The sequence below is a fragment of the Rattus norvegicus genome, chromosome 1, assembly GCF_021556685.1.
Source record: "Rattus norvegicus strain SHRSP/BbbUtx chromosome 1, alternate assembly SHRSP_T2T, whole genome shotgun sequence".
NCBI lineage: Eukaryota > Metazoa > Chordata > Mammalia > Rodentia > Muridae > Rattus > Rattus norvegicus.
Window position 1 is genome coordinate 93684589 of NC_141534.1, and position 12592 is coordinate 93697180.

Genomic DNA, 12592 nt, shown 5'->3' on the forward strand with positions numbered 1-12592 from the left:
GCATACACTGAGTCAAACCAGACACATCATGGAGGCAGCCTTAAGAGTCCCCAGTTCCCTGGTCTTGATGTTGCACACGGCAGCAGCCTCACCAACAGTCACCAGGCCAGAGACTACTCACATGGCACAGCATCACACGTTCCACTGACACTGCCCCATGTACAAGTCCTGGAAGGATTCATGCATGTCACACACAGACACGTCATTGCTGCACACACCAGCTCTGACGAACCATGAAGTACGTATGGACATGGGCACACCTGCAATCCTAGCGCACGGGGGACTGAGGCAGGGACACCTCAAATTCCAGTTTAGTCTAGGCTATAACAAGCCTCTGTGTCAAAAAAGGGGGGAGGGCATGTAGAAAAAAACCAAAGACAAACTCTGTCCTCAGGAGTTTGTGAACCAGGATGTACCCCAATAGATCCACAAACCAAATCCCACCCAGAAACATGGTTCCTCATGCAAGGCCACTCATAACTTCCACTAGAGTCCGCTTCTGACTCCTCATCTCAGAATGACAGAGGCCGGAACACAGGTGTAAACAATGCTTTATGGAGGACTGGGACAGGATGGAACAGGCCTCCAGGTAATAAATAACACAGACTTGCAACAGCGGGGCCAGGCAGGACGTTGGGGCCAATTGGCCCTGGTCTCAAGCTTTGGGAGTTCTTCAGGTATGGTTAGGGGCTCGGGGAGGGGGACTAGAGTTAGCCAAGACAGAGGAAGCAGCAGCAGGTATGGGGTCCCCTTTCCCCTGTGGCTCAATCTTGCCCCAAAGCCAGGCCCCAGCAGGCCAGGGGAGGGGGATGGGTGATGGAGTAACTTTTCTGGGACTGGGGCAGATTGGGGCCTGGCCTCTTGGGGCCTGGTTCTGAGCCCCAGCCTTCGAGCAGGGCTGGTCCAGAAGAACAGGTGAGCTGAAAGAAAAGGGTATTGTGACCTGGAGGGGTCCGGTCCTCAAGTCAGATCATTGCTAGGTATCTTCCTGACCTGTGCCTGCCTGGACCCCCTTTTTCCAGTCTGTGCACTGCCTGACATTGTTGCCCCTCTGCAGGTTATGTGGGGGATTCACGCTTTGAACATATCCCTATTGGTTTGCATCTGTAAAGGAGCATTTTAGTACCTAACTACCACGACCCCTGCCAGGTGGCGACTCACACGTGATATTCCAGGACTAGAGAGGTGCAGGCAGGAGGATGGGGAGCTTAAGGCCAACCTGAGCTACAAAGTGAGATCCTGTCTCGAAAGCACAAATCATGAAAGAAGAAAAAAGAGGTAACTAAATACATGCCTCCGTGTTTGTAAATTCTGTGTCCGTTTTTCCCCCTAAGGGTCCAGGCTGGGCCTCATTCCAATGCTTCTCAAACAGGAGAGACAGAGCAGAATAGTGGCCACTGCTTTCACTGCCTACAGCATTACCTAGACTTTTCTAGAAATTACCTAAGGAAATCCTGGGCTATATGCTGCAAAGCTTCCCGACTTACTCTACTGGGCACTATTTTGAGAGAGGGAAGTGTTGGTAGACCCTGATTAACTTTTTGTCCAAGTGAAGGCAAATCAGAGAATGTGGTGGTTCACGCTTATAATCCCAGCACTTAGAAGTAAATTAGAGGCCTCGTTACAAGCCTGTGCTACATAGTCTAGGGGGAAAGAAAGAAAGAAAGAAAGAAAGAAAGAAAGATAGATAGGAAGGAAAATAAAGGAAAGGAAATTGTAGCTGAGTTGATCACACTTGCTTGGCCTACATGGGCCCTTGGTTCCATCCTCAGCACCCCATAAATGCACTGGGGGTAGTTCTGGAATTCCAATACTTGGGAGGTGAAAGACAAAGAATCCGAAATCCAAGGTCACCTGTGACTACACAGTAAGTCTGAGGCCAGTCTGGGCTACATGTCTCTGGAAAAAAAGGAAAAAGAAAAAAGAGAAAAAGGAAAGGGCAGAAGGGGACGTATTCTTACAAACTTTTTAGAATAAAAGAAATTATCAGGCTAGACTTGATCACACACCTGTCATCCCTGCACTGGGGAGGCAGAGGCATGTGGATCTCTGTGAGTTCAAGGCCAGCCTGGTTTACAGAGCAAGTCCAGACAGTCAAGGCTATGTAGAGAAAACCTGTCTCAAAAATTATAAAAGACTTGCTGGTAACCAGGTATGGTGGTAAAAACTTACAATCTCAGCACTTAAAAGGCTAAGGCAAGAGGGTTGATGTGAGTCTGAGGCTATCCTAGGCTATATAGCAAGTTCTGCATTAGCCTGAGCTACACAGCAGACCACCACCCCCACCCACCCCTAAAAAAACACCAAAGGGAATTTTTTAAAAAGAAAAAGACCAAAAGTTTTCTCTATAGGTATGACTATGTTAGATAGTACATGACTTACTGGCTAGAGGCTGAACGAGCACTGGCTGGCTGGACGTGACCCACTGAGGGCAAACTCTGGGAAAAAGCTCTGGGCTGAGTTCCAAGGTGCACACCTGTCTCTGTCCACACAGCCAAATGTTCCTTTTGCTTTGCTTTGGTATTTTGTGGTGCTAGGACTGCACCTAGGAAGGCCACCAGCATGTGGGGTAACCGGCCTACTACAGAGAGCTACAGAGCCAGCACACGTAATCTCCCAGGGTCTTTACGATGGGCAGAAGCACTCTAGCTGCAACCTCCGGCAAATGTTCATTCATCCATGTTCCTCCACACTCATCAGGGACCACAACTAAGCCATTCTACAGAGGAGGAAACAGGTTCAGACCAGCAAGGGCAGAGGCCGAGAAGGAAGACCACTGGCTAAAGGGCTCACCCTGGACTTTTCTCACTTCCAAATCCCACAGGCACTCCATCAAGAACCATGCTGCCTCTACCTGCAAGACATATCCAAGCCTAAGGACTTTTCCCCACAGCCACCGAGACATGTCAGTGGCTGGGAGGGGAGAATTAGCAAGGACACCTACAGTCACAGAGGTGGGGAGGGGACCAAACCCTGCAGGGTCCTACAGGTCTGTCCTGGAGTCTGGATCATGCATGGAAAAACCAACAAAGCTCCTGGGAGGAGGTTACCAGGGCAAAGGGGAAGAAAACATGGCCTGGAAAAAAAAAAAAGAGCCAAAGAAACAGAAAGAACTTTCTGTGACTGCAACAGTCAAAGGAGTAGGGAACGGTGTAAGGGCCCCTGAGGGCAGGGTGACAGGGCCCAGGCCCTGCAGAGGGTCAAGTACCACACCAGGCCCAGCAGCTTCAGCTCAGCCCCACGGACCCCAGGAGCCATGGTCAGATCTGAGCTTTAGACAGAGCCCCTGACTGCCACTAAAGGGAGCAATCCTGCAGAGAGAACAGGGAAGAGAGAACAGCCACTCTCAGCGCCCACCTCTACTTGCCCCCAACAGGGTCTTATGTAGCCCAGGCTGGCCTCCAACTCACGCCATGGCTAAGGCCACTCCCTGAACGCACACTACCACCATGACCACCGGTCTACCCAGTACTCAGTGTGGGAGCCTGTGCTTCTGGCATGCATGCTCCCACACTGAGTGCATGCATGCTAGGTGAGCGCTCTATCACTTGAACTGCATCCCTAGTCCCCCACCCCCTCCTCACAGCAGTCCCCAGCAGCTCCTTCATCGGCACCCAGCAATTCTCTCCTCCCCCACCCCCCACTCCGCAGTCTCCTCCTCCTATCCAGGCACAGGAGCCGAGTGATGCAGGGAGCCAGATCCTCTCCCCCTTCTGCTCAGTAATTCCCTATGAGTACCATAGCATGCAGGGATAAATGAGAGACTGCCCCAGGGCTGCCAGTACTCACTGCTCAGTCCCCCGGCCATGCTGTACCCTGGTGTACACACATACCCCACTCTGGCTGGCTACACCATGCAGGACGGGGCCTCTGCACTTACTGGTTTCACTGCTCTCTGCTTCCCTGCTCTACATTTTTGCTCAAATGTCACCTTCTCCAGTGCCCTGTTTAAAGGGGCATTCCTCATCCTCTCCTCCTTAGACTGCTTTTTGTCAGCTCCTTCCCCCTAACTACTATGTCATTCATGTAAGTGCTTCTTCGTCTGTGGTCTGTCTTCTCCCAAGACAGGGAAGGTACCTCGCAAACAGGAATTTTTGTTTAGTTGGTTTTGGTCTGTTTTACCCACTGCTGCCTCCCCAGAGGCTTCACCAGGGCTTAGCACACAACAGAGGTTCACTGCAGCAGTGAGAACCATGATTAAAGGGTCAGGTGTAGGCTGAGGCTGGCAGAGGTCGGGGGTGCAGAGGCCCATAGGTTCCCAGGGCTGGGAAGATGGCTCCTTTGGTTCATGGGCTTTTGTGCCTTTCTTTGTCAGTTTCTCTTGTCGAATTTTCCAAGTCTTGGAGGCTGTCCTGTGTCCCACCCCTCGTTTGCCTCCTGAGCCCCTAGCATCCCACCTGGCTCTGCACGTCTCAGCAGCCACAGGGCTGAGGGGCCACGGCCTGGGCACTGCGAGGCTGCCGCAGCTGGCGAAGAGATATGTCACCATACTGAATGCCTGAGCCCATCCTCTCCGGATCTAGTTCACCTGTGGGAGGGGGAGAGGTCAGGCATGTTCCTCAGAGCCCATGGGGCCAGCCTTTCATCCCACCCCCACCCCACCTCTCACAGGAAGCAGGTGGGCCTCACCTGAGTCGATCTTGTTGAGGATGGTGCGTGCGCACTTCAGGAAAGCTTCTTCCACGTTTTCACCCGTGAGAGCGCTGGTCTCCAGGAACATCAGCTCTGGAGAGACAGGGCCTCCATCAGGTCCCACCCTCCGCTCCAACTCTGTGCCCCTTCAAAAGCTCTATCCATGTTTGCCTTCAACTTGGGCCATAACACAAGATTCCCCTGCAGGGAATGCTGCCTTCCTACCTCACACTCACTCAGCAATTCCTCTGAGACTCATTCCCTTGGCCCTTCCCCAGAAACCTCCTACTGAGGACCCAGCCTGAATCAGGAGGCCCCTCTGGGCTCCCCCAGGCTCCTGTGCCTCCCCTGTCTTTGCAGAGTCTTCTCTCTGATGTCACTGTCAGCAAATGCATTTGCCTCCCTGCCTCTAGCACAGCACTGTGAGCCTCAGGAGTTTGTCCCCAGACTCACTGAGTACAGCCCCAAGCCCACCAGAGGTCATATGACAGGCCTCACACTGGGCAAGCTGTACTCAGGATTCAAACCTGCATCTGCCTGGCAGCAAAACCTCTTCTAAACTTGGGGTCTGAAAAGCAGGAGGGCATGAGTAGGGTACGCTTGTGCACCCTCTGCAATCCTGAGGGGGCAGAGAGACAGGGTCAGGACTACGGGGTCAGCCTAGGCAACACAGTCTAAAGCTAGCCTCAAAAAGACAAACAAATAGATGAGTAATAAGGTTTTAAACAGAGCTGCAGATGTGCACAGCTGACTCATAACACCACACAACCTGGGCACAGTAGTTCACGCCTGCAATCCCAGCACCACCAGAGAGGCAGGAGAATTAGGAATTCAAGGTCATCCTCGGGTGTAGAGAGCAAGAGGCAAGCCTAGGCTACACAAAGCTCCGTCCTAACAGACAGTAGACAGACCCCAATTCAGCAGATGTGAGCAGTCTAGACAGCCCGAGTCTTCAGATGGGTTTCTAATAACCTTTCCTTCACGCCCCTGCCTCCACCTGCACCTAGCATCCTGGTGCTGGGGATGGAAAACAGGACACCAGCCATGCTAGGCTGAGCCACACTTCCCAGCCCTTCGCTGGTGGATTCTAAGGAAGAGATCTACCATGGAGCATGCCCCGAGCCAGGCTGGCAAAACTTCTGACAGGGCAGGTCAGTTTCTGTCCTCTCCTAAGCTACAGTGCCTGCTGCACCCTTGGTCCCAACCTGGTTCATCCCCTTGATTTATGAAGGGGTCCATCTATCTCTACGGTCACCTGAGTCTGCATCACCTGCCTTAAACCACTGCTTTATGCTGCCTCCCATGGTGGTGGGAGCTTATCAGCATCTACTCTAAGAGCTAAGGGTGGGATGGGCAGACCCCTAGGCTCGCAGGCTGTTCACCCCACTTCCAGCTGAACCTGAAGACCACGGCAGTCCCTTGACTCAGCGCTTAGAGTCAAAGCCGGCCTGCTGAAGCCTCCGTGTTTAAGGTACAACCATCCAGAGAAAGTTAAGAGGCACATGGGCTACAGAGGACTGGCCATCCCTCCACCCATCGCCTGACCACAGCAGAGCCCTCACCATTCTCCTGAGCAAAGCGGGAAGCCTCTAGGAAAGTGACCTCACGCTCGGGATCCAGGTCCTTCTTGTTGCCACAGAGGATGACCACGATGTTGGGGCTGGCCAGCGTCCGGGCATCGGTCAGCCAAGCAGCTAGCGAGTTGTATGTCTCCCGGCTGTGAAGAACGGATGGAAGAGGGAGGCAGCACAGGAGTGGGACCACCCATGCCCAGCCTCTCCCATGCCACCCAGGCCCTGTACCCACCTGGTGATGTCATACACCAGCAGGGCTCCAGCTGCCCCTCGGTAATAACTCCGTGTCACCGACCTGTGAGGCCAGGAGGACCCGGTCACCCCCAAGGCTGGGATCTGCCCCGGGATTGCCCCCCTCTGTGGAGAGAGGCTAGTGGTTCGGAGGCCCCCCTTTACTGTTGGCCCATTCCCTAAAACCTGGCATCCATCTTCTGGAGATATGTTTCTCGGCCTCAGAGTCTTTCTCAATTATTATTTGGGTTGGCTTTTTGAGAGTCTGACTCTACAGTCCAAGTTGGCCTGAAATTAAGTAGCTGGCCTCACGATTAAGGCAACTCCCCTGCCTCAGCCACCACACCCAGGGGTGCTTGGGATTGGAGCCAAGGGCCTGGCACATGCTAGGTAAGTGCTCTACACAGAGCTACATTCTGACCCTTTATTTTGGCTTAATTCAAGGTCATGCTATCTTACCCGGCTGACTCCAATCCATTGTATCCTAGGCGAGCCTGGTACTTTCTTATTTAACTGTTTCTTTTACGTAAGTGTAGGGAGTATATGTGTTCTACAGCTGTGTGTGGAGGTCAGAGGACGCTTACAGGAATCGCTTCTCTCCTTTCACCATGTGGGTTCAGGGGCTCAGACTTAGGTCCTCAGATGGCAGCGAGCACTTTACCGCTGAGCCATCTTGCGAGGCTTTCTCACAAAGTTCCAATCTTCCTGCCTTAGCCTTTCAAGGAACTGAGATTACAGGCATCCACCAACTCACCACCTTAATTTCCCATGCTCTTCTCTCCTGTCTGTCAGTCTTCCTGTGCCTCTCCCATGCTCACTTTTGCCTTCCTTCTCATTCATTCACTCGGTGAGCATTTTCTGATTATCTCCCATCTATGCCTATCCTGACCAAGTGCTATGCAACTTCTACTTGTCTGTGTCCCCCCCCCCCCCCGCTGTCAGATGCAGGCCTCCTTTCCTGGTGTTCCCCCCACCCCACCCCCACTGTCAGATGCAGCCTCCTTTTCTAGGTGTCACCCCACTGTCTGATGCAGCCTCTTTCCTGGGTGTCCCCCACAAACCCCTGCTGTCTGATGCAGCCTCTTTCCTGGATGTCCCCCACAAACCCCTGCTGTCAGATGCAGGCCTCCTTTCCTTTGTGGCCAACTCCCTGTGTCACCAATTTGGATCCCTACATGCCTGTCTCCTTCACCCTCTCTCTGCCTCTCTACATACCTCACATAGTCAATCTACACGACTTAATTAATAGCTCCTATGTGCTGATTCTCCATGAGCTGAATATTCTCATTCTCTCTCTCTCTGTCTGTCTACTGTCTCATATTCTCTCTCTCTCTCTCTCCCTCTCCCTCTCCCTCTCCCTCTCTCTCTCTCTCTCTCTCTCTCTCCTCCCTCTTTCCCTCTAACTCCGTCCCTCCCTCCTGCTCTGTTTCTCACTCTCAGGCTTTCCGTTTCTGCAGACCTACTAGGTACCCTAGCTTTCACATCTTCACTATGCAATACACTGCCCTGTCCTTCTCCTCAGCTATACCCCACCAGCCCTTCCCAGCCTGCTTCTGACCCGCTCCTTCTGCGCCCATTCCCTCCTTGATTACATGTGTTATCTTCCTCTCTCTAGGTCTCTCTTTCCCTTAGAGGCTGTAGCTCCTTGAGGCTTCAGTGTCCATCTGTTTTAAGATCCCTCTTTAAATGCTACTCCTTGGGGCTGGAGAGATGGCTCACCGGTTGGTTAACAACCCTTACTGCTCTTGGAGAGGACATGGGCTCCATTATTCAGCACCAAAATAGCAGATCACAACTACCCGTTATTCTAGTCCCAGGGCACCTGATACCTGATCTCTGGGGACTCCTGCACACATGTGTACATACACAATTAATTAATTAATTAATTAATTAATTAAGAGATAAAACTCTACTCCTTATTCACACCCTTAAGCCCTTCTTTTTCTTCTTCTTACTCGTCCTGGAGAAGGCATCAAGGGTCTTGCACAAGTTAGGCAGGGGCTCTACCACTGAGCCACGCCCCCAGCCCCTCACTGGGGGATTCTAGGCAGGGGATCTAGATCTGAGCCACGCCCCCAGCCCCTCACTGGGGGATTCTAGGCAGGGGATCTAGATCTGAGCACTACCACATTCGAAGCTTCCCTTCTCTCCCCTCTCCCTCTCTCCCTTTCCCTCTCCCTCTCTCTGTGTGAGAGAATAGTGCTCTCCCCCTAACCTACAACTCCAACCTTTTCTTCATTTTCAATGTCACCCAGACTGGCCTCCAACTCACAGTAGTACCCCTGCTTCGGCTGCCTGTGTATTTAGGATTACAGACCACCACATTCGGCCTTTTCCCTCCTCAGATATACCCTGTGAGCAGCGTGCTGGCTCTCTCCCTCCCCCTCCTCTCTCCCCATCTGCCTGCCCTGCTCCGAATCTCTTTGCTCTTACTTCATCTCTGAGGGACTCTACACACCTTTCTCTCCCTCCCTCCCTCCCTCCCTCCCTCCCTCCCTCCCTCCCTCTGTCCCTCCCTCCCTCCCTCCCTCCCTTCTTTCCTCCTTGGGAACCAAGGCTACCTACCGAAACCGCTCCTGGCCAGCAGTATCCCAAATCTGTAGCTTCACAGTCTTCCCCCCAACGTTGACAACCCTGGATCCAAACTCCACGCCAATAGTGTGGTTGGAGTCCTGTTTGACTGAAGTAGGAGGGAAACGGGAGGCAGTGCAGGGGCTCCTGGAATCCCCCCCCCCATGCAGACCTCCTCCATTTCTGAACCCCAATTTCTCACTGCTGGGTTGGCAGAGAACTTAGCAAAGACCACCCAGACCAAGCCAGAGGCAAAACCTATAGCACTAGCTTTATCCAGCGGCACCTGCCACCTGCCCCGCCTGCTGCCCAATGGCCCAGGGTCCCACCAGAAACTCACACTTATTCTCAATAAACTGATGGAGGAGACATGATTTGCCAGTTCCGGCACTGCCAATCACCAGGAATTTGAAGAGGAAGTCTGAGCAGATGGCACCAAAGATATCCAGAGGGAGAGAAAGACAAAGGGAGTAAGAGAAGAAACAAAGTCAGAAGGAAAGATGCACAAAAGTAGAAATACAGCCATGCATTAAAAAGAGAGAGAGAGAGGGGAAAAAAAAACTTTTTTTTTTTTAAAGTCTACAGTGCTGGGCTGGAGAGATGGCTCAGTGGTTAAGAGCACTGACTGCTCTTCCAGAGGTCCTGAGTTCAAATCCCAGCAACCACATGGTGGCTTGCAACCATCTATAAATAAAATAAATAAATCTTTAAAGTCTACAGTGCTGTGGATAGAACTCAGGACATCCTGCATGCTAGCCAGCCTAGCCCAACATGATTTTTTTCTTTTGAGACAGGGTTTCTCTGTGTAGCCCTGTCTGTCCTGGAACTTACTCTGTATACAAGGCTGCCCTGAAACTCAAAGATTGCCCTGCCTCTTCCACCAGCCTGAGTGCTGTGATTAGAGGTGCGCACCCCTACTGGGCTGGAGATGACTCCTTCCTTCATTATTATCATTGATGTTCCAAACAAAGTTTCACTATGTAGTCCAGACTGACCTAGCCGTCCTCAAACTCCACACTCATCCTGCCTCAGCCTCTAAAAGAGTGCGCTGCCATCCCCTGTATTTCTTTCGTTCTTTTCCCACTTAGGGACTCATTGTGTAGCACTATCTGGTCTTGAACTCCAATCCTCCTGCCTCAGCATTCCCACTGCTGGTAGTACAGGATGTGCCAGCACACTCCCTGTTTCTTTCTTTCTAAAGAGTATTACTTTGCTGACCTCTAACTTGAAGCAGTCCTCCTGCCTCAGTTTCCCAAATGTGAGGGTTAGAGCACACAAGATTATTCTTATATAGTGTTTACCATTTACATGCCCATCACAGTCCTAAAGACTGTTATGAAATGTCATCAGCTCATTGAATCATAAATGAAATCATAAAAAAGCTCTAAAGAAGGAATTAAACAGCTCGAGAGATGGCTCAGCAATTGAGAGCAGTGACTGCTCTTCCAGAGGTCCTGAGTTCAATTCCCAGCAACCCCAAGGTGTCTCACAACCATCTGTAATGGGATCCGATGCCCTCTTCTGGTGTGTCTTAAGACTGCTCCAGTGTACTCATTAAAAAAAAATGTATACATTAAAAAAATTTTTTTTAGGGGCTGGGGATTTAGCTCAGTGGTAGAGCGCTTACCTAGGAAGTGCAAGGCCCTGGGTTCGATCCCCAGCTCCGAAAAAAAGAACCAAAAAAAAAAAAAAATTTTTTTAAAGAGAGAAGGAAGTATACTAAGTTCTTCTACTTTCCAGACTAGGAAAATGAAGCCAAAGAGGTTAACTGACCTACCCAAGACCACACAGCTAGGCACAGCTAAGATACAAATCCAAACCAAAGGTCTCCACAATGCAAGACTTTAGCTGGTGCAATTCAAAAGCCATTTCAAAAAAAAAAGAACAAAAAAGAAAAAAAAAGAAAAAAAAAAAAAGAAAGAGGGGGTTGGGGATTTAGTTCAGTGGTAGAGCGCTTGCCTAGGAAGTGCAGGGGTTGGGGATTTAGCTCAGTGGTAGAGCGCTTACCTAGGAAGCGCAAGGCCCTGGGTTCGGTCCCCAGCTCCGAAAAAAAAGAACCAAAAAAAAAAAAAAAAAAAAGTGCAAGGCCCTGGGTTCGGTCCCCAGCTCCGAAAAAAAACAAAAAAAAAAAAAAAAAACAAAAGCCATTTCAACAAGAATCAAAGCTGGACTCCATTCCTCTTCACTTCTCCTACCACCCTCTCACCGGTTCACTCTGTCAAGGCCTTTGACATTGGCCCTATTCCCTAACCCGGTTACCTCCCAAGGTAACTGTGCACCAGACTCTTTGGCTTTTCTATGAGCGTTGAATGAATGGAGCTGTCTCTGATTGTTGTCAGAGTTTTCTACTGCCCTCCAACCTCCCTTTACCCACCTGACAGTGTGCATCCATATTGACTGCCTAACTCTGAACCTCTTCTACCCATCCTCTGTCCAGAACCCCTGGCCTCTATCCTTAAACTTCAGCCGCATCCCTTGGCGCTAAATTTCAAATCTATAACTCAGGAACATCATTCCAGCCCTTTCAAACCAGATCAACCCCACAGACTGCAGGGTCCACAGCATCTGTGTGAAGCTCTCTCTGGAGTCCATAAAACACGACCCTTGCTAGTTAGCCCCGCCCTATCCACTCACGCTCCGCCCAGGAAGACTTGCTTCCCTCTTCAAGGCCTACCACCTACCCTAATCCACCACGACTAGGTCCCTCAAATCCCGCCTAGATCTTTTTAATCCGTAAAGCGGTCTCTTCAAGCTCCACCCAAATCGATTAAACTCAGCCCCAGACTCACTTAGCCCTGCCCCGTATCCCGGCAGACCCCGCCCACCTGAACAGAAAGCCCCGCCCCACTTCCACATCCACATCCACTAAGGGCCCAGCCCCCCGCTTCGGCCCACTATCCTCACCGTAGGTCTCAGCCATGGCTTGGTGGCGACCGCTGAGGGCCGCAATATGGCGCCGCGGCCGCGCCTGTTCCCCGGCTGGCAGCCGCTCCACTCGGGCTGCAGCCTCAGCTCCTTTCCACTCCTGGACCCGGCGCCGCCACTTCCGCCTTCACCCCCCCCCCACTCCCGCGCGAGTCTCTGGAGCTGCGGATACCAGGCCACGCTCGCCCAACACAGGGATTGGTGGATTCAGGAGACAGTGGGCGGGACAAGCAGCGCGGATTGGCAGCATGAGAGGGGCTGAGTCAAAAGGGGCGTGACATAGAAGAGCGATTGGTGGAGCAAGTAGGAGAGGGCGGAGGCAAAGATACTGCGCCCGACGGAGGAACGGATTTGGTCAAAAATCGGAGCAGAGACGAGACTCCGGATTGGTTAGACGTAGGCATTGGGGCGGGGACACGAATGCTAAGAAGGAGCAAGGGCAGGATGGACAGAGTTGGAAGAACGGTCTCAGGCTGCTTGGTTTAAATTCTAACCCCACAGGCCGGAAAGAGGAAAGCTGAGAGGACACGCGCACACTGATCCCTAATCTACAAGAAAGCCTCTGCTGGTCGGGCATGGTAGCGAATGCTTTCAACCCCAGTACTTAGGAGGCAGAGGCAGAGGCATCGATGAGTTCGAGGCCAGCCTGATCTACATAA

At 51.8% G+C, this 12592-nt stretch overlaps 1 protein-coding gene across 2 annotated transcripts; it reads right to left on the reverse strand.

The window, feature by feature from the left end:
- Nucleotides 1-533: 533 nt before the first annotated feature.
- Rab4b (RAB4B, member RAS oncogene family) lies at nucleotides 534-12072 on the reverse strand. Of its 2 annotated transcripts, XR_015637582.1 has the most exons (9): nucleotides 11913-12072; nucleotides 9349-9429; nucleotides 9003-9117; nucleotides 6439-6501; nucleotides 6195-6349; nucleotides 4630-4725; nucleotides 4398-4528; nucleotides 1855-1899; nucleotides 535-920 (listed from the first exon to the last, which is right to left on the reverse strand). XR_015637582.1 is itself a non-coding variant. In NM_017355.1 (8 exon segments), coding segments are annotated over 7 exon segments (642 nt in total). In that variant the 5' UTR covers nucleotides 11929-12003; the 3' UTR covers nucleotides 534-920; nucleotides 4398-4412.
- Between the last annotated feature and the right edge of the window lie 520 nt (nucleotides 12073-12592).